The following is a 26,457-nucleotide window of genomic DNA, read 5'->3' as shown; positions in this document are numbered from 1 at the left end:
GGATGTTGAATTGAAGTACATAACATGACTAACTGAAAATCTGCATCAGATGAACCACGGTGATTTTCATCTGAATCAGTTTCAGGTCACACGAACCCTCCCACTGAGCATCTAGAGCATTTGCTTCCACTGGCAAAGGCAGGGGAGGGGTGACATCACACTGAGACACAGCCGTGAAGCCTTTAATTAGTATTTCAATATCATCTGACCTGGAAAATATGTAACAGCGTACTGAGTTGCATAGCCAAGCCTCATGAAAACCAAGGTGCTGCAAGCAAAGCAAAATGTTGAGGACACACTGTTATGATATATGCTAATTTTCTAAATATTGCAAAAAGCATGTAACTCTGGATTAGAGTTTGGCACTCGGGCTAATGTAAACAATTCTTTTAAAAAAAGAACTGAAGCAGCGCAGTTAGTGAGCAAAGCTTATCTGAGTGCAGCAATGGCAGCAGATGGAAATGGAAACAGTGGTGGGTTGGCTGCGTTTTAAAGAAGGATCAGAGAAGAGAGGGGGGATCAAAGGTTCAAAGCCGCAGGTAGAGATCTCAACACGGCTCTGTCCATAAGTCCGCGGGTATTGTGGTGCAAAGACACACACACACAAACACACACACACACAGGCAAATGCCAACACAGTCCTAACCACACCACAATTAGTATGCCCTGTGTAGTTAAGAATAAAAAGGTGCTTCGCTAAAGAAGGAAAAATATCTGTCCAAATGAATTGTGATGGTACCATCGCACACAAAAAGGAATGTGTGACACTGGCTACAGTTCTACTTCTGAGATAGCATTTTACAATCAGCCTGTGCAAACACTTCTCTTTCTTTCTTTCTTTTTTTAAATACGTCACATCTGTGGAACCTGCCTGAATTTATTCAGAGGAGAAATGGAAAAGAAAACCATAGGACTTAATGACCTGGTGGCACACGAACCAGAGAAATGTATTTTTCTTAAAAGAGAAAAATCGATTACATTAGGACAAGGATGTAATTTGGTTCTGTGCTAATACATGAATAAGGACACGCTGCAATTTCGTTTCAGAGCTGCGCTCTACATTAACCAGTATCAGGGAGACTTGGGACTTAAAGAGGCGGAACCATTAATCCGGTGCTTTTCAACCACTCTGGATGTGCCATTAACCAAAGACTAGCTGTTAATGTACATGTAAGTTCCACTCGTGTGGAAGCTGGCACTGGCTGCCATTCATAAATCTCTGCTGCAACAATATTCAGTCCTTTACAAAAGCTGTAAACAAATGTAGTTCATGTTTTCTTACCCCAGAGAGACTGAATGAAATGTACACTGGACAAAGACATCAACACAGTTCTCTGTAGCTATTCATCATGACTAAAATAATCATTTTAGACTGTGTTTATAGAGTTTCAAAGTATGTGAGGACTATCATCTCTCCACCTTAATCCAACGACCCACAGTCCCAATCCTGCTGCCTGTATGTCAACTCCAAACACTGATGCTGGTTGCTGCACATTTCCCCTGCTGCTGAGCTATTTGTTTTGCCTGGGTTCATACAAATGCACCAGTGTCAGTTTCTCCCTCAGCGAGAGAGAAGAGTGTGTCAGTGTTGGGCACGTGACTCAAGTGCTTATGAGCCGAGCTGCACATCATGGCATCAATCAAAGCCATTGCACGGTGCATTCGAGATGCAAGCTGTGGGGGTAGGATGTAGCTTGGTTACATGAAAATACAGGGAGGAAAAAAAGTCAGTTCACTACATCAGACTGCTTGTTTTCATTTCTTCACTCTCCTTCAGAAGAGATGTTTAGTCCAAGTGTTTATTTCTGCTTATCCTGTTGCTAGGCAGACAGGTGACAGATTTGAGGGGTGAAAAAAATAGAAAAAGACTCTAAAACGTGCCACCAGAACAGTAGTAATGTGTCTTGGCACTGATTCTTTACATCTCTGGCACTCTGGAGAGATAGAAGACAACTCTTCCAAAAGATATTCCTCATATGGTGTTTTGCTTATGGTTGTGGTAATTCCGAGTGCTATCTAACACCCTATCCAAAATCTCCAGCTGGTGAATACGGTTGAGATCGGGTGACTGCAAAGGCCGTGCCATCCAATCGACATCATTTTCAAACTGATCAAACTATTCAGTGACGCCTCATTCCCTATGGATGGGTGCTGTCCTGACAGAGACCACTCCCATTAGGATGGAAGATTTCATCACACACTCAGGGCTACTTCTCAGAGCAACTTTGTATTGATTTGCGGTAACCTTCCCCTCTGTGGGGACAAACAGATCCTAACCATGCCAACAAAATGCCCCCTACACCATAACGGAGTCCTCACACAGGACACACAGCTGCAGATGGAAAGACGAAAACCCAAAAGTGAGAGGAAAGATAACTATTGTCAAACTTTAAAGATGCCAGCTGCAATACCAACAATTTAAGTTAAAATAAAATGTCCTCCATCAGCACTGGCCAGCATTTATGCTGAATGTACACTAGATCAGTGAGGCTTTAAACAGACCCCGGCTCAGATCATAACCAAATGAAAGACATTCTCAACCTCTAAAAGGAGAAGTTAATTTAATGACTACTTTAACTGTTAGTACACACATGTGAACTGCTAAGATCCATCAAGCAATCCCAAATAACAGAGTGATTATCTAATGGCAATATTTTTTTAATGTTCACAGATGACAGCTTATTTCATTAATGTGTCACTCACTGGGCTGTCACAGCATATTAATGCGCACTATACATCACTCCGGCTCCAAAATGTAGCTAAATGAATATCTGCCATTACTGCCAGGAGACTGAAATAAATATATGTGTGAAAGGTGGAAAATTAATTAAAGGGCTGGTAAAGAGGTATTATTCACTAGACAGAAATATCCGTCAAGGCAGCTTGGCACAAGGAGAGTCGTTGTGACAAAAAGCTCTTCTGAAGGTGTTCTCCTTCATCTTCCTGCGATTTTCTCAGGAACAAATGTTTAAGAAAACTTGATACTTTCGTGTATTAATCGGTTAGGGTTGAACTGTCTTTTTTTTCTCCCAACATTCTTTCTGAAACAAGCTGTCAATACATTTGATTTCACATTAGCCTCTTTCTTACAGTGAAGTACCAATCAATGTGTTCTTCTCTGCACTTACAAGTCCTCCTCCAGGCAGACTTCTGGGGGCTGTGCCAGAGAAAATCAATTGTTTTTGAAATGCTGGCAAGCCGACGGCATCGTCCCACAAACAGCATACAAGAAGAGAAAATGCCAGACTGCTAAACTGTAATTCATCAGCTTCATTTGGCCATGAGAGGAATATCCTTTATTGACATCATTACCACAGTTGATCTCTCGGCTAAGGCTGGAAACCTGTCCTTTAACTTCTGCTCTACTTTAAATGTCACGAGCTATTAATTAGCTAAGCATTATTTGGTATTTAAAGGTGTGACAACTTATCAATGAACTTATCATTTCGTTGAACTCCTCACTTCATGCCACCTCCATCCTCCACCCACACGCACGGATAACTCAACTTAATCCATGCTCCTCCACTGTGCCTCGGCTTGGATGTGTCACATCTCCCAAGGCCAACGTGGGCGTGACAGATGGGTGGGAAACTGGAGCCCAAAATTAAATAGCTGATGGGTGCAGCCGACATAAAAAAGAAAAAAAATATTGGCACTTAATTGGAACCAACAAGGTCCTGGTAGGATATGAGTGTGAGCAAAACAAATGTAAACAGTAGGAAAGGACAGGTGGAGGATTTCCACAGGCCTCATGAAACCATTTCTCCTCCAGCACATTTATACTTAGCCCTTTTATAGACTTTTTGTTGGAGTGATGTGAAGCCTGCAGTGAAGTGCATTAAAGCCATTTGTAATGGACTGAGCTTTCTGGTCAGCAGCAAGTAGTCTGCAGTTTGGTCCAGTTAGGCACTGCGTGGTGTATGCAGTGCTAGTGTCTGACTTGATGCATTACGTGCTACAAGGGCCCAAACCTAGGTTGGCACATATTTTTCATCTTTATCCTCTAGCTAAGCTGCCAGACATGCCTGAGAGAAATTCTTTCCAGGTAACTGTGTTCCACGGGAAACAGTTAATATAGGAAATGACTAGCTTTTGCTAACAAAAATACCAATGAATCAAAAAGGAAAGACAAATTAGTGTTCTAACAAACCACTGCCAAAAGAGTAGCTTTCTAATCTTTTAGCTCCAAAAGCATGTTAGAAGCTGCATTTTCGGTACAGATGGATTTTTCAGGCCAATTTTAACACAACATTTGGGAGCTCCAATCTAATAAATACAAATATAGTTCAGCCAGCATTTTCTGAACAGATAACATAATCTTGGTATAGCTTCTTGAGATTTGTTTAAAGAATTTAAACCAATACTAATTCTTCGCACATGTTTTTGACTACACTGCTCAAAAAAATTAAAGGAACACTTTTTGATCAGAGTTTAGCATCAAGTCAATTAAACTTCTGGGATATTGATCTAGTCAGTTAAGTAATCAATTTCAGCTGTTTTGGTGTTAACGACATTAACAACAGGTGCACTTGAGGGGCAACAATGAGACAACTCCCAAAACAGGAATGGCTTTTCAGGTGGAGGGCACTCCACTGATTTTTTTTTTTCACTCGTTTTGCATTTGTTTACGGTCAGCGTCACTGCTGGTAGCATGAGCTGATACCTGAACCCTGCAGAGGTTGCACAGGTGGTCCAACTCCTCCAGGATGGCACATCAATACGTGCCATTGCCAGGTTTGCTGTGTCACCCAGCACAGTCTCAAAGGGATGGAGGAGATTCCAGAAGACAGGCAGTTACTCTAGGAGAGCTGGACGGGGCCGAAGAAGGTCCTTAACCCATCAGCAGGACCAGCATCTGCTCCGTTGTACAAGGAGGAACGGGATGAGCACTGCAGAGCTACAAAATGACCTCCAGCAGCCACAGGTGTGAAAGTCTCTGACCCAACAATCAGAAACAGACTTCATGAGGGCGGCCTGAGAGCCCGGTGCTCACTGCCCAGCACCACAGAGCTTGATTGGTATTTGCCATAGAATAATTTTTTCACTTTGATTTTTGGGGCATTTTTTAAAATTCAGCCCTCTGTAGGTTGATAATTTTCATTTCCATCAAACGATCTGTCATCCTCTCATTCCTAACACATTACCCAGCCCATATCAGTTCAGATATCCAGTATGTTTTTTTTTTTCTCCATTGAGATCTGATGTGATTTCAAAGTAACAACTAGGGGACCATTTGATATCAAAATTCTGAAAATGCCACAGTGGTGGTTTTTTCTTTGGTACCGTTGGCACCAGAGGCTGCATACGTACCGTGGCGGCAGTTCTTCCTCAATTGAAGGGGGCAGCATACAGCTACAAGTGTTCTTGACTATCCTTACATGCTGAAGAAAAGGAAGTAGTAGGAGGAGGAATAGTGCGTTCCAGTTGAACGCACAACTCGGAAAGTCGGAGTAGCCCCACCAACCCTGACCTCACAATCCAAAATGGTGGCAGTAAAGGTAAACAGTAGATTTTGTGGTCCTTATAAACAGTTGTTAGATTGGTTGTCACAGTTGACATTCATGAAGTCAAACCTACTTGTAAGCACGTTTATTCAGTATTTTTTTAAAAAAAAGGCAGAATAGCTGAATTAAATGGCACTCAACCATACTGAATAGGAATAGAATTTCAAATGGAGAAAATATCATCAAGACCCTTGAGTGCACCCAGACTTATTACTTTTAGAGAGCTGCCACTTCGGTCACAAGAACATAATTCATGTTTATCACCAAGTGTATTAAGGGACAAATGTGACAATCTTTATAAATGTAAAAATATCTACAGGTACACTTGATAGTTTCTATTGAAATGTAAATAAATAAATAAACACACCCTCTTTTTAAACGCCCACTAAGTCATGGAAAGAACCGCTCTATGCTGCTGCAAAGTGCTTGTGTCAGCTCTGCACGTCCTTCTCAATGCTGGGCTCCTCTCCCCGTCCAACCCATATGCATTGTAATTCATTTATACGCCTGGTGCCATTATATGCAGTGTTTGTGCATTAGGTGAATGTGTTGTCTTCTGCTTTTATGGTGTGTAACAAATTAAGTTAGAGAGGAAAATTATTTAGAGGGACCAAAAAAAAAACCTGGCAGGGACTCAGTGGGGTACTGTGGACTAAGAAGACTCAAAGCCGAACAGACAAATGTACTAATTTACACAGTGTTGCTTTTTAGCTCTTCATTGTATCATCATGGGCAGTCAGTCATGTAATAGGCTGCTGTTAACCTCCTTAGTAAGATGATCAGGTGTTATTAAGAATGAGAAAACAAAAAAGCCTTCAGATGTTGGACAGGAGCAAAAGAGAGATTAAAATGGTGACTCGACCTGAGACTGATCAAGTCCTTATTACAGACAGAGAAAAGGGGGAAGGGGAACTTTTCTATGCACGTGTGTACGCAACACAAACATAAAGACATCACGGACCACTAATTACGGGAAATAATGGAGCAGTGGGTTAACTAAGGCAACATTTTTAAATCAATTCTGGGCAGCAGGGACATGCTGAGGTTAGGGACCCATTTCACTTGAAAGGGGTGGAAGACAGCGAAGATTTTAGAGGAGAAGGCACTCAATAATTTAGCAATTTCTTCAAATGCTATAATAGGTTGCCTCTCAGGCTTCTCTCAATAAAAATCTGTCTCCTTTAGACAGCTTCTGCTATGTACTTTGATCTCAGTGTAACAAATAAACACGTATCTATGTCTTTGTGTGAGGTTTTGTTTGTGAAAATGAGCACATTGAGCTGTATGAGGACCCCCCCCACCCCCCACCCCCCAAAAAAAAAAATTTTAAAAGAAAAAACAGTTGCAAATGGTCAGTATTGTAGCATGCTTTGGAAGTGCCTAAGCACTAGATTATTACACTAACAGTCATAATAACTGAATAGCTGCTCAGTATCAATACATCAGATCTGCTATCCGTGAGCTGCAATTGCACACAGAAAATCTAAGAGCATGAAAGTACATAGTGTTTCTACACTCAATAAAGCAATATCACAACGCCTTGGGGCTACAGCTCGAATAGGAACAGCCTTATGCTCATAAAGGAACTGCTAAACACTAAATCTGTAGCCTTGTTTTGTGTTCACATTTTCAATTAAATTTATTTTTAGTACTTATTTAGTTCTAAGAAGTGAAACATTTTCACATTGTGACTTAGAAGTTTTCTGCTTTCTACAGCCCTTAAACCAACAGCCAAGATAGAGGTTTCACATAAGGCTTTACGAATATACACAAGTCCTGAAATTGCACAATGAATATTGTATAGTATACCTTATATCCTACATGTGCAGAAATGAAATTACGGTTTAGGGCTGCGCCACATCACGGCAATAGATTCACACTTCAAATTACAGCAGGTAGTCTGTCAGCAGTGATAGTAGCTCTTTGGAAAAGAAGGAATGCCCGTCATGTACCGCTGTGAACACAAACTGAAACACCAACAAACAAAGTAATTGTGATCACCATATGCTGTACAACATCTACCAAGGCTACTTAGTAGATGAATGACTCAAGAGCCTCATCATTGCGGCCTTAGTGTCTCAGAGTGAAGAAGAAAAGTGCAAAGCTAGGATATCAGCATGCACACTGAAAGCAGGCCTGGGAGCAGTGTCTCCAGCACAGTGGTGACAGATGGAGAGCACTAGCATATACCTCCAGGGGTCTGACCTCATCAGAATTTAACTTTTTACCCAGAGCCACTAGTGCCTGTGATGTGCTTGTGCACGCTATGGAGGCTCGAAATATTGTGTGGTCCAAACAAAGCAAACTTGGCTCATTACTGTGCACTTAAAAACCAGGATAAAGTGCAACAAAGGGACACAAAATCAGAGAGGCCCAGCAAGATAAGACTGAAATATGGCCTAATTATTCTTATGAAAGTGAATACAATGCAATTTATCCATTCAATTCCTAAGTAGTCTGATCCATATATGCACAACAGATTGAATGTAATTGTAAGAAGTCATACTAACAGCATTTGTCACATTAGAGCATCCCTCAGGAAATCATTAGAAAGGAAATAAACTTCACAGTTTTTCTTTTGGAAGAATTAAACTTGTGTTTATAGTCCATCACAAAACTCTCTGATTCCCCTCAGTCATAATTTAAACTCAGACTCCAAGTGAAATATGCCTTCTGTCACTGGCCTGTGACTAGCTACATTAAATATAAGTTGGGGGGGGGGCTCTTTACAGTCAATTAACAAATTTCTTGGGAACCACTTTAACAACATATTCTCTGATTTAGGATTCTTTCTATTTAATGTCATGAAAAACAATTTTTGTAAAAATGTTACTTCAACCTGAGATCAGCATTTTTCTCTATGAAAAAAAAACATTTTAGAGCCCTAAAAATGTATTCCAGTGGTACTCTTAATGATCTATTTTTTCTGTTAGATGATGCTGAATTAAAGAGACGTGTGTGCGTGCGTGTGTGCGTGTGTGTGTGTGTGTGTGTGTGTGTGTGTGTGTGTGTGTGTGTGAGAATTGGCACACAAACCAAGTATAATTACTTTTCCCTGCTAGTCTTATTCAGAGTGCATATTTATTACGGGAAAAAAACAAACACTCAGACAGCATTGTTGTCCTCCAGATCATTGTGATTCAATATTAATTTAATGATATTGATTATTATTATTTTCATTCATTATTCTGTTTAATATTCAGTAAGAGAATAATAAATGAACAGACTACACGAATGACTCTCACAAGACATCAAGGCAAGACTGCACATCATAAATCTGTTATAATCGTATGTTAAGCTACAGTGAAGCTGAAATCTTAAGCAGACTGTGCAGTTTCTCAAGAAACAGCAGTGGGATTGTTGCCACAGAATTAGCAGTAAAAAGTTGGAGATAAAGGTTGGTGGTAGGGTGGTGAAAATAGCAGTTAGCAAAACTAAATAGGATGCATTTATTTTGAAAATCTGGCAACTTGAAGAACTTGAAGAGGATACAAATCCTCAGTTACAGAAGTCTGTTTTGAAAATCTGAGATATTTCAGAGTACAGAGTTAGTTTTCTAAAATTAACTGTATGTCCATACTCAAAAATAAAAACTACAAATCACCAAACAGGCTGGGACAGTGACAGACACACAAATCGCTTTTAAAGGGTTGAAATGCTTCTAAGTCCATTTCAAGCAAAGCTCTGTAATCATATTCAACCATTTACCGTATTTTTCGGACTATACGTCGCTCCGGAGTATAGGTCGCACCAGCCAAAAAATGCATAATAAAGAAGAAAAAAACATATATAGGTCGCACTGGACTATAAGTCGCACTTTTTTGGGGGGGGGGGGGGGGGGGGTTGATAGAATCCGAGACTCAGAGCACAAATTCCATCTTGAACGGCAATTTAAAATAATAATGGATTAAAGAACAGGACGAACACGGTTACACCTACGTTATGCTAACGTAGCACATTCAGCTACATGACGCACAACGAACACGTGTTCGGTATTGTTACGTTGTAAACACACTTCCAAAGTCAGCGATATTCACAACAAAGGTCGTCTTTATTAACAGAAAAACGGCTGCTGTAGGCCACAGCCACGCCAACCACAACTACAACAGCGGAACAGCAACACACACACAGGCAAGCTCTCGGTCTTTTTCTCTCTCTCCATGCTGCCTTCACGAACCTCCCGAACAGTCCGAAATCCCACAACATCAACACGCTCTCTAACTAAGAGAATCGCTACAGTATGTTAACGTAACATTAAGTTATTCAGATAACCATAGCATAAAGAACATACTAACAAGTTAACCAAACCATCAATCCATTGAATTCTTCATCCTCGGTGTCACTTCTAAACAATTCCGTACACTCCGTAGACGAAGCGCCGCTTCCTCTTCTGTGTCGCGTTAGTCAGACTCGTCGTCAGCTGCAGTTCCAATTATTCCAGCCTTTCTGAATCCCAACAGGATGGTTTGTCACTGAAGCCCATGTTTTCTTGATCCATCCAATGACTTCCAGGAAATTTGGGTGGCGCATTCTCCCAGTTGCTGTTAAGCTGTGCTCTCCATCCATCATCCACTGCGCCCACAGGTTACGCAAGACTGCCTTAAAGCTGCAGTTCACGGAGATGTCAAGTGGCTGGAGTATTTTGGTTCATGTGTTATAAATGTCACATATACGTCGCTCCGGAGTATAGGTCGCACCCCCAGCCAAACTATGAAAAAAAGTGCGACTTATACTCCGGAAAATACGGTAATGTCAGCTCACATGGCAAGTGTCAACCAATAAGGCTGAGAGCGAGGACATTCCAATCAGATAGATAATATTCAAATGAATCAGCTCGTCAGCTATCAGCTGCTTACACCTGTGTCAGCAAGGCCGTGGTTAAAGTTACCATGGCGATGGCATTCTGATAGAGTCAGGACGAGTCAGAGCCTTCATCACTGAGGGCCCCAGAAAGTTGCTCCACAGATGTGTGTTTTGTGTGATGAGGAGAGTGAGACACAGAAAGAGGTCATTTCTGCTTCGCTCCAGAAGCCCTTGATCAAATTATAAAGGATGTTTACGGAGCAGTTAGATGGCACTCATCTCACTCAGATGCCTACAGATGAAAAGTCTGACGGCTTTGAAGAAGACATTGTTTTTAAGTAAGATGAATTTTGCTGCAACTGGGTGGAAAAATGATGCTTGCAGCATACAAATTGGGGTCTGAGCAGAAGGTTAGAAAATTTTGAGAATTTTTCTGCTTCTCCCACTCTGTCAGTTAAAAGTCTACTCAAGCTCTCCCAACAGCAAAACATACACCCCCCCACCCCCCAAAAATATATATATATATCGTTTTGGTGCGCGAACGCATGGGACCAGTTACAAAGAGAAAGGAACTATAATAGAGGAATAATAAACAATTTAGCTAATATCAACATATAGTAGGATTATTTGCTTTGCAGCAATGCCACCAATCAACATCCATAACTGTAACTCCAAAGAGCAGTTTACATTTGGATTATGAATGCTTGCATTTGGATGAAAATCTATTAATTTCCGCTCAATTTCTGAAAACGGTGGCAGGGTGGTTTCAGGGACCTGGAATGTTTCAGGGTTGGCACAATCGTGTCAAAATAAAAAGTACACACAGAAAATTACGCACAGTTTAATCGCACTATGTGGTTAAACTGAAGAACTTCAGACTGACAAAGTGAAAAGTTTACAGAAATGCAAACATCAACTGAACAGTCAGCTGATGTATGAAGTTCCAGTCGGTTTTAGTCCATACATACAAGGGGGAAAAAATTCATTCCCTCTGAACACAAATTAATCAATTTTAGTGGTTATTGTACAAACTGCCTTGTAAATGCAAGTTCTCTCAAGGTCTCCCTTTGCCATACAGAGAGTTGTCATTGAACCAGACACTCAAACTGAACAGCGATGCTTTAGCAGACTGATGCATCATCAATGGAAAGAACAACTGAAAGAAGGTTGGGCAGAGCGAGGAGAAAGAAAGGACGCACAGAGAGGCACGAGAGCCCGTGACTGTTCAATGGAGTCATTCTGAATAAAGAGGAGTAAAAAAAACATGACCGTAAGCAACTCTTGAGCTGTGAAAACTGTGGCTCTGTCTAACAAAAGGATACAGAAAGGACAAGTATTACTGTATGTCTCCTTGATATGGGTCAAACTAGCGAACAAGAGATTGGTATCACACTGAATACATTAGACAGTGCAAGTCAGACTTACTTCTACCAAAACACTGCTCAGTCTGACCTTGTGAGGACAAACTATTTTCAGACACTGAGTAATGTTTGATGCAGAATTATCAATGGTTAATGTATCAACACCATGTGCTCAGATGCCTTTGGTCAAATATGTAGACATGCCAGTATTTGCTGTTGCTGTTTGTTTGGTCAAGTATCATATGCCTGTCGCTGTCAATCACATATCTAGCACTTTCAAATGAAACCACCTATTGTGTCCATATTCTGCAACAGCTAAAACTGACAAAAACTACAGTGGGGGGGGGGGGGGGGGGGGGGGGTATTTACAAAAATGTGGAGAATTACACCAAAGAGCTCGACTTTTTATTCACACGCTTTCCTTTCAGTTTGTCACACATCTGTAAATTACCATTATAGAAAAATGTAGCAGTTATGCTCTACATAAAATGCTTGCTCATGCAAGTCATAATTCAGACCTATATCACTGGAAGTCAGCCTGTGCTCCATTTGCATTCCAAGGAAAATGGATCGCCAGTGCATAATAAATTACTCCCACTCTGAATAAACTGTTGTAACATGGAACAAATTGCTTTTTCATTCCAAAGTGTACAAAGGCACAACAGCTTCTACAACCACAGCTTAGCATACCTCGTGTGGTGTAAGGCTTTGCAAGAAAACTCTTTGTGAAAACTAATCCAGACAACAACATCAGCCTCTCAGTGGCACAGATAGTAATCTCTGGCTACGGCATTGCATTGCATTTAAGCTACATCTGCTGAACACCAGCTTACACCACAGCCAAATATGCACGCAGGAGCCAAAAAAACTAGACCAATCCATTCAGCAAGGCACACTGTCTGACACTGCTATAAAGAATCTCAATTTTAATGCACAAGTGCAACACACACAGACAAAGACAGCTGGAGTCTCCTCCTGCTGCCTGTGGTTAAGAACTCACCTCTAGAGCCTCCAGGGTCACAAAGCCTGTGATGGAGAAGCCATCGATGATGTCCTCTTCAGCAGAAGTAGACTCCTTTCGCTTTCTGCGCGGGGGTCGAGGGCGGGATGAGGAGGGCTCCCTGTCGCCCTCCCGCTCTGAGTCGGAGGAGAAGCGAAACACTGCGCCCTTAACGTGGTTGTTCTGTATCCCATTTGATCTCCTCTCCCGATTCCTCTCTGACCTCGACTTCCTCTTCTTCCGGAGACCACTAGATCGAGGGCCATCCATGTCCTTCATTGGAAACATCCAGACAAACCCTCCTGTTACCAGGAGTCAAAGTCTTCAAGGGCCAAACACGACACTGCTCAACCTCCACTTGTGTAAAGACCCCCTTGAGGAGAATCTCCACAATATCCAAGAGAACACTATCAGTGGGTTAGATCCAAGGTAATCATAATATCCAAAAGATGAAGCCTTTTACGGGAAACTCAAAACTGCACTGACTCAGTGAACCAAGCTAGGCTTCACGAAAAGATCCCCGAAGGCAGTCCATCAAATCCTACAACAGAGGTGTAAAATGATCTATTAAACACATTATCACCAAGCTGTCAATGTTGCCACAGGAAGGACTTTTCAAGTTAAAGCGAATGTCTGCTCAGCAAACACGTCCCGCCATGGTGAGTTGAGCAGGTGCCTCCACATCTTTCCCCTCCAGGAACTCCTCTTACCCAAGGTCAGCAAACTCACCCTCCTGCAAAATAAAGATGGACAGAGAGAGAGAGTGCATGCATTTGCAACATGTTCACTCAGCAAGTTCAACAGTGCATGTAGTTAATGAGCCATTTTCCAAAAGGTGCTGCATTCTACACAGAAGGTTCTTGGCATTGTGCATAATGCAAGATGAATGTTTTATTAGTCGCATCTGCTGAGTATACTGTGCTTTTTTACACTGCCAGGTCATTAAGCCCTGAGATGAGATGATTATGTGTTGTAAGTGCTCTTTTACTGCTGTCTCAAAAGCTTTTGCCAAGTTCGTAGCAAACACAGTGTGTTTTTAAATGACTTAGCTCCTTGTATAAATGATATAACAGATATGTTACTTTGCAGCAGGATGAGTTTCTTAATATATGCTTGCAGCTGTTTTTGGCATGGTCACAGCTACAAATGCAAATGAAAACTCTGTGACAAATGCCAATGTCTCAGCACTACACAGTACTTTGTTCCTACAACAATATTTAAACTGATAAGCTGTACTTCTATTTGTCTGCTGACTACATTCGTTTTCATTAAAATTATCAAAAAGGTACACATCAGTGGCACACATTCATATGCTGTAACATCACTCATAACAAAGCTGCGGCCTAAATATTTAAAAGACACGTTAGATGATCAACTCAAATACATGAGTCATTTTGTCTGTGCTTGAATAATATAGCTTTGACTTGTAGGGATCCATAAGTGGATTGCTCAAATTAACAAATTCTTCACGACAACTTGTCTAAGTTCATCATTCATATCTTTCAAAACGTCACCTTGGACATAATGGCACAGAAATTACAAGATTTCTCTGCTTCACAAATTAAAGTAGGTCTGATTGAACAGGGAGATGTCTTTGAGGTTTTACACACACTGTTAAGAAATCTAAACAAATTCATGCTACCCTGCATTTATCTGCAGAGCTTAGCAGGGCATACCTTCACTGACACTGAAGGCATCTGGCTGCTTTATGATATTAGGATGCAACATTCAACAGCTTGCAGTCCTGTTCTACATCATTCTCAAGGAACAGCCTGCAGCCTAGGCCTAAAGCCACAGAAAGTCACTCTGGCATTGTAGTCCAAAACACATATGGCTTCTCAATGTGTCCAGAATAATAAATCTCATCCATTACATCACAGATTTGGGATCCTATGTTGAAGAAAACTGATTCAGGCTTTTACTAAGCCTTCAGAATCCAGGTGGGCATTTCAAACATAGAGGAATCAAATCTTTTCTGCATCACCACCCAAACCAAAACCAATCTGTCACAGTCAACCACCATCTTCAACTTTACATTGTCTCCTTGGACACAGGCTGTCATGTAGTGTAGCTCATCTGGATTCTGCAGCATACATGTACTCCCCAAATGCTCTGCTACACCCTGCAAAGTGACAAATGTTTGAAACATGCACAATCACAACCATTTGGGAGGAGGGGAGAAAAAAAAGCCTTCATCAAAAGGATACATAACAAAGGCACTAACAAGCCAGCATGCCAACATTTAAGTGTGCAGCAACCATTTAAAGATATTCCTTTCACAGTACATGTTCTGTCTTCTAACAACCCCCCAAAAAAGGTAAATCCATAAAAAGGCAAATGCACCTTTACTGTTATAACGCTCCTTAAGCCTTTTTTTTTTTTAAGTACCTATGCCTTTAACCTGATGCCCCATGCCAATACTCTAATGACACACATTCACTAAACAAATAGCTCCCAAAATATGGCTAAAAAAAAAAAAAAAAAACTGTCCTAGCACTCGCCCTGGCTTTTCCAGCTCAGTAAAGACTCTTTCCCTTGTCTTCGCTCATAGTCCCTTTTTGTCTGCCTGTGCTGTCAGTAAAGATCTCAGGCTCTGTAATCCAGTCCAGCCCACAGCAGCAGCAGCAGCAGCGGACTGGCACTGCCTCCTGCTCCGGCTCTCCAAGCTTCATTTTCTACTATAAGACACACAACAAAAGCAAGCCTCTCTCTCTCTCTCTCTCTCTCTCTCTCTCTCTCTCTCTCTCTCTCTCTCTCTCTCTCTCTTTTTTTTTTTTTTCTTTCTCCAAGACACGTCATGCAAAACCAAGAATTGCAAACCCTTGCGAGTGAGGAGGGACCGTCCGGACAAGTTGAAGGCCTTCAGTCACTAAGAAAAATAAAGATAAAGCGCAAGAAGGTTTGGAGCTGACAAAATAAATCCCGCGAAGGAAAACCATAGGGTATCTCCTCCTCCTCTCCCCAGATCCGAGCTTCAGGATCCCGGAGAAGGGAGACCGGGGCGCAGTGATACGGCGATGCCGCAGTGCCGCTTTACAGGCTGCGCGCTTCCTCCTCGGCGCAAATAGTGCTGTCGATGGACATTTGTTCTGCGAGTAGCAGAAGGGATGCGGCACCGCTGGTAACTTATTCGTAAGTCAAAATGTAATAGAGACAGTTTATACGGTCGTTTTTTTTTTAAACTTAAGTATGATTTGCATCAAGCTTTCTTTTTTCTTTCTTTGTCGTATGAACATGGTAAAATAACACAAGTCAGATGAACAGTACAAGTATGAAGTTAGTGTATGTAACCGTAAAGGCTGTGGCCGTGAGCGGTAATGAATACCGGAAGGCAGTGGCTGGTCATTACCTCATGAACCTCGGCTCTATCTTAAAAGCTGTTTAAAGGATATGGTAAAATAATGCATTCATTAGCATAATTGCTTGAATACTAAATTGAATAGCAGCCTATGATAGTAACACCCACCGAGTTAATGAAAAAGCTATAGGATAATGCACGTAATTGTTTTTATAGAGAGGAAAAGCAGCAGCTTAAATTTGCTTAAACATAGGCTATTCATTCACTTGTTTAGCTACTGTATCTTTATTTTACCCATATAATTTATTCAGTCAAACACAGCCTGACCCCCCCCCCCCCCCCCCCCCCAAAAAAAAAAAAAAACAAGGAGCTACCTTAGCTAAGGTGTTAGATTATCATTTGTTTCATAAAAGTGACTGTAAGCTTTTGCTTCAGGGACACCTGGGACCAACTAACTCATTTCCCCACCCAGCAAACACTGAGGAAATGTCTGACCTTAGAGTACCTGCAGCAATGAATAATAAAAGACCGAATAAGCACAGCATACTTCCGACATTTAAAGAAAACATTTACTTTGGAAAGCTGCTTCACTGCATTGAGCTGTTAGTCACTCCAGCCCGTGCAACCAAGACAATTACTTGCACCTGTGGGTCACCACTCACTGCATTATGCCAGTGAACTGTATGTTAAAGAATTGCATGTTACTTCACTGACTGCAGACAGGCTGCCTTGAAGTGAAGGTTCTGTAGTTGATTCATTATGTTGGTATCATGCATTGCATTGATATTGTAATAAAAAAAAAAAGAAAAGAAATATGGAGTTATTCAGAATCCATGTTGTGCATCATTTGGCAGGAATAAAGCTATTCCTCAACAAGCTTTCTTGAAAGAGGTCACTTTACTCAGGTTGTTCAGTGTCATTCATGAAAAGCAGTCAAGCGTCAGATTGAGATTTACTATGAATGCTGGAGAACATCACTTGAATGGGTTTTGCTGTGCAGTTACAGTTGATAGTATAGATTGAAGTAGTTTGCTTGCATTTATGAGCCCACATTAGGCGAATCATTACCTGAGCGACATAACCTGGAAGGACACTCGTATATTAAGATGCAAAAAATGTGTTTGAAGTTGTCTTCAATTCCTGCAAATTACAAATGTGTATTTAAGTGTTAATCCATATTTTAATAAAAACAATTAATCAATACAAGTCCCTGCAGCTTAATGTGCTGTAAATAGTTTCATAATATAAGCAATGTGTGGTTTGTCGTCAGGAGTGAGTGAATGCCTCATAGCACGTCACTCTAGCATTACCACAACATGTATTGATTTCTAGGTCCATTAGTACCCATGGGGTGAGCAATAATAACAGTGCAAATACAACAGTGTGAATTTGTACAGCAGTATCAATAGTGAATTTAATAGCAGCTTCATTGGATATAGTGTCAAAGCCTCGTAACATTGATCATATCGAAAAAAGGGCGAGTGTCACACCTCTCACAAACAGGAGTCACGGACTGTCAGTGAACTGGTCCTCTGCACAGCCGACCATGGGTGGGCTGTGTATTTTTAGCTTGGTCTAATGATGCAGAGGCTGAGTGCCTTGGCTCAGAGCTTGCTTAAAGTGCTTCAATTCCCAGCGCCCGGTGGAACAGGGACCCCATCTGCCTGTAAGAATAATGCTGGGGGATACACATGCACTTGACCCCTCCTCATCTTCCAGGAGGAGTGTCCTTGTGACAAAGTGGCGTGGTAGGGGAGAGGCAGCAGCAAGGCGGCTAATTCAGCTCTCCCAGCCTCTGCTCATTTGTGGGGAAGATAAATGTGCCCCTCTACCCTCTCCTCTGCCGTGCCATAATTAGCTTTAATTACACCTTTGCCCAAACTTTCTCTGCCTCCACAGCTTCATTCACTGTCACACTGCAAACTGGATTCAGGGATTTGAAGGCTGATAAATTGGAAATAATTTTGGCAACATGAGAAATATGCGTGATGATTTGAGAGCTATCAGGGCATCTGCATAAGTGGGCTCCAGCCACTGACCGTGGCTTCAAGCCTTCACGTCTCTCCACACAATAAAAGAGTCAAAGGTAATTCTTTCCAGCTGCAGTGGTTCCAACTAGCTGTAATAATGGTTTCCTGACCTCTATTTTGTGATTGGATTAAAGTTGAATCGCTGGGTTTTCTACACAGGCAAACAAAGTCTGCTGAAGGAAAATGAACTCAAGAACTAAATGGCAAAAGTTGAGAAACTGTTATAAAATAGACTCAAAATCCCTTATAAGCCAACACAAGTCTATCAGGCTTTTATAACGGCTGTTTTACAGCGCAGGCATTTTCCGCATACCACGCAAGCCTGAGAGGTTTGTAAAAGGATGAAGCTCTCGTCAATCACAGACCAACTATAATGCCACCTGTGTTACCTTGGAATAAAGACAAAATGCATCGCTCCTGTTATTTATCTCTAATTGCCAAGTCAGAATGCAACACTTCACTCCCTGTTTTCCTCCGCAGACAGCAGATGGTAGCAATTAAAGAATCGGATTAACGAAACAGAATCATGCATATTATCACACCTGCCTCATTTCCAACTTTTACCTTTATCCCATTTGTGTATCTTCATCCGTATTATCTCTGCTTGTCAGGAAAGAGACTCAACTGGGACGTAATGACAATATGGGTGCAATGCAAGTTGATCTGCTGAACACTTACAGCAACAAAGACGTTCTAAAATCTTTTTCTTCCTACAGATCTGCCAGCAGGCCCTATAATAGGCTTTATTACTCGCACTGTGAATGCACAACAACAGCCCTCCCTTAAATAATCCCCCTCTGTATCTGTGAAGAGTTGCATAGAGCACCGTTCTCCTTTTGTTCTGTGTTATGTTCACTTGGCCACTATGATTTGCTGATGCTATTCATCAGAGGTATAGTGGGGACTACAATGTCTCTAATGCACTGTGTGTGTGGGAGGTATAATATTCATCACTAATGACTTGTCCCTGAAGGCCTTACAAGTGGTTAATGACCTTAAAGGACAAGTAATACATGACAAGCATCTGACATATTCGCTGCTAAATTGTGGCACATGACCCGCTGTTTAAAAACTGACCTAATTTCTAAATAGTTTCAACACGTCTCCACTGGCAGATTAAAAAAAAAAAAGAAGAAGCGGCATTTAAAGCGGCCACAGACTAATGTGTGAATATGTTTCATTGGAAAGATGACGTTTTAAAGCAGAAAAGTGAATTAGAATGATTGATTATACAGATCAGTACGAGTGAGGCTTGTACCTGTAATAATGACAGCAGGGACTGAAAAGCCTCTCTGGATTTAATATATGGGACCTGTCAAAATCCTCTTAGCTCATGGTTCCTCAGCTGGCTCAGACAATCAATCACTGTTGACTGTTTGGGCATCGGATAAGACTCACATTTACCATCATATGAATGTGGAGAGGACATTAATTTCAAATAATTCACAGATTTTTTTTTTTTTTTTTAAACATTATGAAGTTGTGCAAAATCTGAATGAAAACAGAATGTCATAATCTGAGAATGACTGGAACCCTGTAAAATAGTACAAAGAAAAAAATCAGATGTTGAAAATCACAAATTGCATTGCATCAAATAAATGCACATTTTGCATTTGATGCCAGCAGCACGTTTAAAAAAGAAAAGTTGTTATATTCCTTGTATGACACGTCACAACATGTAGGTTATGATTATAAAAAGCATCTCAGAGAGGCTGAAGCTGTGGGGGGTTTACCAACCTGTGAAAGACTTCACGGGCAAATAATTTCACAATTTAAGAGTAAAATTTCAATCAAAATCTGAAATTCCAGCTTATGTGATGGTATGGGGGTGTATTAATGCACATGGTATACTTGACTTCCACATCTGTGGTCTGAGCACTAAACTGGCCTGCCTGCAGTCCAGAGCTGCTGCCTTTCATGACCAGGGGAGGTCCTGTCCTGTTGAGCATCTGAACTTCATTACTCATTTTTTACTTGTAATGGAGCACTTTCACATTTTTACATAATTCTGCAGCCGTTTGGGAGAACCAGTGTGTGCACAGCAAAGACGTCAGAAGTCTGTTTAGCTGCTTCACTTTCAGGGTCCGGGAACAGTGCAATGCTTGCTCACTGTCAGATTGTTGGTGTAATTAGTAACACCATTAAGCACTGTGAAAAGGCGGCTGTTGAAGAAGTGAACAAATAATAGCCGGCTGTCACTGGTTCTTTTGAGTCTTAGAGGGAAGCGCAGCACAGCAGTATTTAACATATTCTGCTCAACAGCTGAAGTGTTGAGTTTAAAATACAAGTGAGGGTTTGATGTCTGTTGCTCTGGAGGCATCGCTATGAACTCACCCTCATTCGACATGCCAGCAGTGACCTTTCACTGCACGTTCGGCTCAAAGAGGAAAACATTTACACGTGTATTCATTATTTCAATCAATGAGTCGGTGCACTTAAGCTGCTATTCTTTTTTCCCTCGTGCTGGAATTTTCTATATTTGTCATCTGTGCGCATAAACCAGAAAGACTCGCAGATACGTAGCTCATGCAGTAACTATAAAAAACAGATGGAGACAGAAAATGCCACAAAGCAAACATGCCGCTATGTTTATCTCGAGCAACATGGAGCAAAAATAAAGAGCTGCTGATAAGTTCTTCGAGTGACAAGTGGAAATATTGAAAATGATAGCTGACCTACTAAAACAACAACATAAAGCTTCTTAAACTAAAGATGCTGTCAGATGCGTGCGCACTGCAAACAAAAGACTGAAATCTCTTTATTTGAAAAGCACGTCTACGGCTCAATTACAGAAACATTCGGCGCTCACTAATTCATGAGACAACAAGTTCAACATCAAGTTGAGCCACTTGAGATAAAACGGAATGATTTCAGTCTGCTTTACTCTTGTTGAGTACAACTGAGGCCTGATAGAAGCATGTGTTTTCAATTCCAATGTAATGAAGTCATGGAGAGTCTTCAGAGGGACCGTGAGGTTGGGAATGTGTTGCAGTATTTCTGCTATTGCAATGTCAAATTCATAAATAATGAAGGTTTCAAATTAAAGCTGGAGCCTCGCTCTGGTACAGAGCCGTGTGTAAATTATTCCTTGGACGTGGATCACTTGTTCTGCTGTCTGTTCTTATTTCTTGGGATTGCGCTGTAACTATGACCTACATGTTAATTTTTCCTGACAAACACCACCGGAGCCGTTCCACACCTTCTCTTGATTTGTCTTGCAGGCATTAGAAGCATTACTCATAGCAGCAACCGACGTCCACTGAACAAACCCACTTTGAAGACTGCATGACGCAGACCCCACATAATACTTCCTGTCTTTTTGTTAACCTTGACACTAACACCCCACCACCACCACCACCTCACCCTAGTCCACGTAGAGGGGCAGAAATACTGCATCAATTTATGAGTATTATTTTTGCTTTTTTTAAATTTAAAAAAACAGTTCAAATTAAGGAAAGAATGGAATCTGTCCATTTTTGTCATCAAGGAGATATTGTGATTGGTTTAAACCCTGAAGAAGCAATATTGGTGTTTGTGTGTGTAGGTAAGGAGGGGGGTCTTTGTGGAATGGGAAGGAGGGATGTTTTCCAATTACTGTTGCCCTTCTTCCCCCATCTCAAAGGGCAGAGGAGGTAAAGTTGAGCTTGTTTATTAGTATTAGGAAGCCCTCCCTCGCCTCTCCTTCTCCCCTGCAGCAACTACACAATGCGCACAAGATCACCTTAATAGAATTTGTAAGCTTCCAAATCAAGTGGATTGTAAAAGGCAAAATAACACATACAATAATTTTTTCTCGTGTGGCGGGGCGAGGGACTGTTCCTGCAGGGAGCCAGGAATGAGAGGAGGTGGTGAAATGACAGTAAAAGGGAAAGAGCAGGGAGACGCGTTGGTGATATGACTCCACTTGATTCCCGTCTCTCTCCTTTTGCATCGAGTTGCCAGCTTGCATTACTGGAGATGAGTCGTTTCACAGTCATTAATTTACTGACCCACCTAGTAGAGCGGCCCATTATGGAGGAAGCTGGCGTCATCAGAATGGAACCTGCAGGGTGACTGTTTTTACAACATGTGTTTCATTAGGTACCCATAAACACACAGTGTAACAGAAATATGGAAACTGTTAGGCGTGATTAAAAAAAAAACAAAAAAAAAACACACTTCTATGCAGCAACAGTGGAATCACATGTAGCACAGACTAGCGGGGAGCCCTGGGGATGAAACTTGTAATGCTTGTGTTTTCTGTTTTCATAATGGAGAGGCATTGTTCCCACGGATTTGAGCAGATTACGAGGATCAGAAGGATGATCTCTCTCCAGTATACTTTTCTTCTAAGGATTTGAGTCGGTGCCATTAAAAGAACAATGTATGTAAAACAAAAAAAATTAAATTAATAAGTAAAAATGTGGATCAGACAAGTGCGACACAAGTTAAAGCGTATTCACACGACTGTGATGCTGAATCTTGGCATAAATACTCTCAGAGGACACATCATTAGTCACATGCAGTCTATGGAAAAACAGAGAGATAATGTATATGTTACCTCTGTTTTTTGGGACAACCTAATATGATGAATGATTACACATTCACATCAGACAACAAACAATATCCAAATCTCCTAAGTCGTCATCACGTCATCGAATTATTTCATGTTTAAATGCAACAGTTTCAGAGGGATTTTGACATTTTGTTCAATCAAAAAAAACAAAAAAACAAGTGATTTAAAATCCAGAGTCTTTGCAGTCACACTTGCGCACATTCCCAACATCAAAACCAAAATCCATGCAATTAAAAGCAAATTATTAAGGGTGACACTTGTTTGGTTCCAGTGAAAGTTTTATTAAACGCCGAGCCAATCTCTTCACTCGGATTCCCTCGAGACTGTGCAGACTGTACGTGCTGATGGGGAGCAACAAGAGGCTCCATCTGTACTGGCTCAGCCTGTCTCAGCCTCGATCTCGTCCATATGCCAGCTGCGGAAAATATCTCTGTCTCAACAGAGTCGGTTTGCTGTGTGCCGCAGTTTAGATGAGCTGCTCTCAAAGCACGCTTTCATTTTTATTGAGATAAACGACAACTCTGTGATGCGTTTACAGCCTCAGCTCTGTTCTGGTGCTGGATACGGTCCTATTGTGGTGTGAGGAGCGCTTTTTATAATTGTCTGAAAAAACAAATTATTTTCTATTTAATTTTTAAACTGATCTTTGACCAATATAATTGGACCAAATTCTTTTCAACAGAAGTTACATTTGGATTGTGTGGGATAAGGGTCGAATGAGGCTAAACGGTTCAAGCAAATGAAGAAAAGAAAATTAATAAATTAAAAAAATGGTTTCTCCCTCTCAACGCATCATTTTAAACATTTTAAACAACCACAAAATTCAAAATATGATAACAATAGGCAACAAAAAGCAAACCCTTCACTATTAAAAAAAAAAAGATGAGCATGACAGGTAAGCGATGAGCTTTAAAGTATGCAACGTGGAGGCTGATTGGCTTAAAGAGGGTGGGCAGAAAGATGATTGCACTATGAAGGTTGGCTGTGGCTCAGGAGGTAGAGCAGGTCACCTACTAATCAGAAGGTTGGCGGTTCAATTCCTGGCTCCTCAGGGATGCACACCAAAGTATCCTTGGGCAAGATACTGAACCCCAAGTTGCTCTCCGACACAAGTGTTGGAGTATGTGCGTGTGAATGTTAGACAATCAAAAGCACTTACATGTAGCTTAGATTCATACGGAAGTGCTTGTATGAATGGGTGAATTTAAACGTGTTGTATAAGAGCTTTGAGTGCTTCGTCAGAGTAGAAAAGCGCTCTGTAAAAACTAGTCCATTTACCATTACTAGACCAATGATGACAACTTTGAGTTTGACAGGATGGGAAGAATAAACTTACAGCTGAATGCCTGAGAAAACAGATGAGTGATTACAGATCTTCCTTATTGAACTTATGCTTCATTAATCACCACCTGAAAAGCAACAACAGTACAAAGACAAAGCAGAAAACCTGGATACATGACTGTGGATATGTCACATGCTCCAGACATAATCCCACCCCCAAAACAAACACACACACACAAACACACACACACACACACACACACAAACACACAGATCTATTCTAACACTGGTTCATACGGCTCCAGACTGATGCTTTGTCAACCAGTGAGTAAAAAGCTGCAGAAGAAATCGAAACATAAATCCTGCTAAATCCTTCATGAGTGAAACCTTCATAGAGCAACAAAGACTGTTACACATAAAGCAAAGTGGAAATGAGAAGTATTCATGAATAGCTCAAATTCATGCAGTCACAAATATTGTTACGGATCAATCAGGACCGCAAGTCTTACTAATGTGATGATGAACCATTTCACAGATTTTTAAAGAGCTGTGATTGTCATATTTTGGTTAAAGTATGGCTCTGGATTTAGTCTCTGGATTTTTGTTGAAAGTTCTAAAAGGTTTATTAAAAGACAACCAGTTCTCAACAAGGAGCAAGTGTGAAACTTGAGACTTTGTGTTGACAGCAGCGACGCAACCACAGAGAAAGAGGGAGAGGATTGGATTAACTGTCTTACTTGGAGGCTTGAGGGAAGGCAAGTTTCCAGAAGGGTGCATGACATGACAGTGGAGAATGGTCAGGTAGGTAAGTCCTTATGTAGTTGGTGGTGAACTCAGACTTCCTTTGAGCAGAAGGAGTAGAACAGAACAGGTTTGCGTGGCTTGGCACGGGCTGACAACTGTAACGCAGACAGAGCAACAGGGTTAGTCGACAACAAGCAGACGCACAGGTAGCAAACAAAGAAGGCCATCGTGAGAGCAAAGACGATCTGGCAGAGAGCTGCTGCACCATCCACCCCTTAAATACCCAGGAATTTACGAGGAAATTCTGAGCAGATGTGAGAAGGACAACCCAAGCAGAAGAACTCCACAGAGTCGATTACTCCACCTAGAACTCGAAGAAACACTTATAAAGTGAGAGGGGAACAGAAAATAAACAAAAATCCCCCAGAGCCTGCCCCGCACCATGACAGTAATGTCACTGAACGTGTTCACATCAAACCAGCACAAGAGCACAGATGGGAAAAAAAAAGCAACAAGAAAACACCTGTTCTCATCTACTTTGGCCAAAAGGGTTTATTTATTTTGAAGGTGAGGCATTATGGAGTTACACTGAGAGAGAGTCGAGTTCCTTTGACCTTGCTGTCTGTCTCAGTAAACTGGTACACGGTTCACAGGGTTTGTTTCTGCTGGCTAGGTGGACATTGTAATGCCGGTGCGCACTGAACCAAGTGTGGAATTCTCAAATCAAATGAAAAATTACTCTCATGCCCCTGGCGTCGTCTGTTCAAATGCTTTGCACAGGGTAAAACGGCTGACAGTGCAGTTGCCATCTCCTGCTACAGACTCTTGACCAGCTTTATAGCCCCCCCCCCCCCCCCCCCCCCCCCCCCCACACACACACACACACACACAGGTAATGGCCTTGCCTGAGAAAATAAGCCAGTGACGCCCACTCAAGCAAAAACAACAGCAGACAGCTCAGTTGAAAAATTCAGGATTTATATTGATACTGTGTTTTTACGTGAATAATTGTATACACTTATCAGCCACAACAGCAAAAGAGCTCCTTCAGTCTGAAGAAGAAATGGAAAAATGGAAAACCGTTTAATTAGCTTACTATAAATTCTGTAACAAACTCAGTGTAACACATAAAGACCTGCTCTGAAAACAAGTGATTCTAATCAACTCTATTATCATTTAGCAGAAGGTCTGGCATTTTGAATTGGTACATAGCAAATGTGAATATTATGTTTTCAAGGCAAATTAACAAAGTTTGACTCTTTAAAAACATACCTAAGTTGCCATGGTAATATGCCTCAGATCTTATATAAAGTATAGGGTGCATCTTTTTGCTCTTTATCTCCAAGCTTGTAGGTTGCGATCACAGCTTGTAATTACATGCAGGCGTCTTAGAGCCCCAGAGGTAATGTGATACTTCTGAAGGATTTCAAAGGCCCATGTGGCGTAATAAATACATGAGGAAGGCAAGGGCATTGATCGTGGGCCTGCTATATCTTGACACTTACATTCGGCAGGAGTGCTGGAAACAGCACTGCGCTCTGAATGGTGAGCTGCAAAACAAATTGATGGACTGCTTGTGAAAGATGGGTAGCAAAGTGGTCCAATCTGGCAACACGGCTGGAAATACTGCAGGCTGTCAGGTCTTGACGGAGCCGGTCTGGGTCCAGTTCAGGTATTAAGCAGCGCAGATCTCAGCCCTTAAGAGGAGGAAAATGTTTCTTTAATATCAATAAGCCATTTATCATTAACCATGACTGTTTCATACTTCTAGGAATGATATCGGGGATTATTAGATTTCATCTAATCTCTGACTGAAACTTCCAAATCCGGTTCTCCAACCTTTCTGACAGGACTCAATATCATGCAGGGGAAATTCACCTG

General features: G+C 41.3%; 1 protein-coding gene across 5 annotated transcripts in view; it reads right to left on the bottom strand.

The window, feature by feature from the left end:
• Window positions 1–15,620, bottom strand: part of auts2a (activator of transcription and developmental regulator AUTS2 a) — a 300,378-nt gene extending 284,758 nt beyond the window's left edge. For 2 of the 5 annotated variants that reach the window (XM_030746362.1, XM_030746364.1), the window contains exons 1-2: window positions 15,489–15,620; window positions 12,669–13,401 (exon numbers count right to left, since the gene is read on the bottom strand). In XM_030746362.1, coding sequence (XP_030602222.1) covers window positions 12,669–12,956 — 288 coding nt within the window. In that variant the 5' untranslated portion in view covers window positions 12,957–13,401; window positions 15,489–15,620. The remainder of the gene's footprint in view (window positions 1–12,668; window positions 13,402–15,488) is intronic. The other 3 variants (XM_030746361.1, XM_030746365.1, XM_030746363.1) reach the window with 2 other exon arrangements.
• Window positions 15,621–26,457: the final 10,837 nt, after the last annotated feature.

The sequence above is a fragment of the Archocentrus centrarchus genome, chromosome 14 (assembly GCF_007364275.1).
Source record: "Archocentrus centrarchus isolate MPI-CPG fArcCen1 chromosome 14, fArcCen1, whole genome shotgun sequence".
Classification (NCBI taxonomy): domain Eukaryota; kingdom Metazoa; phylum Chordata; class Actinopteri; order Cichliformes; family Cichlidae; genus Archocentrus; species Archocentrus centrarchus.
This window is presented reverse-complemented; position numbering and strand designations above follow the sequence as displayed.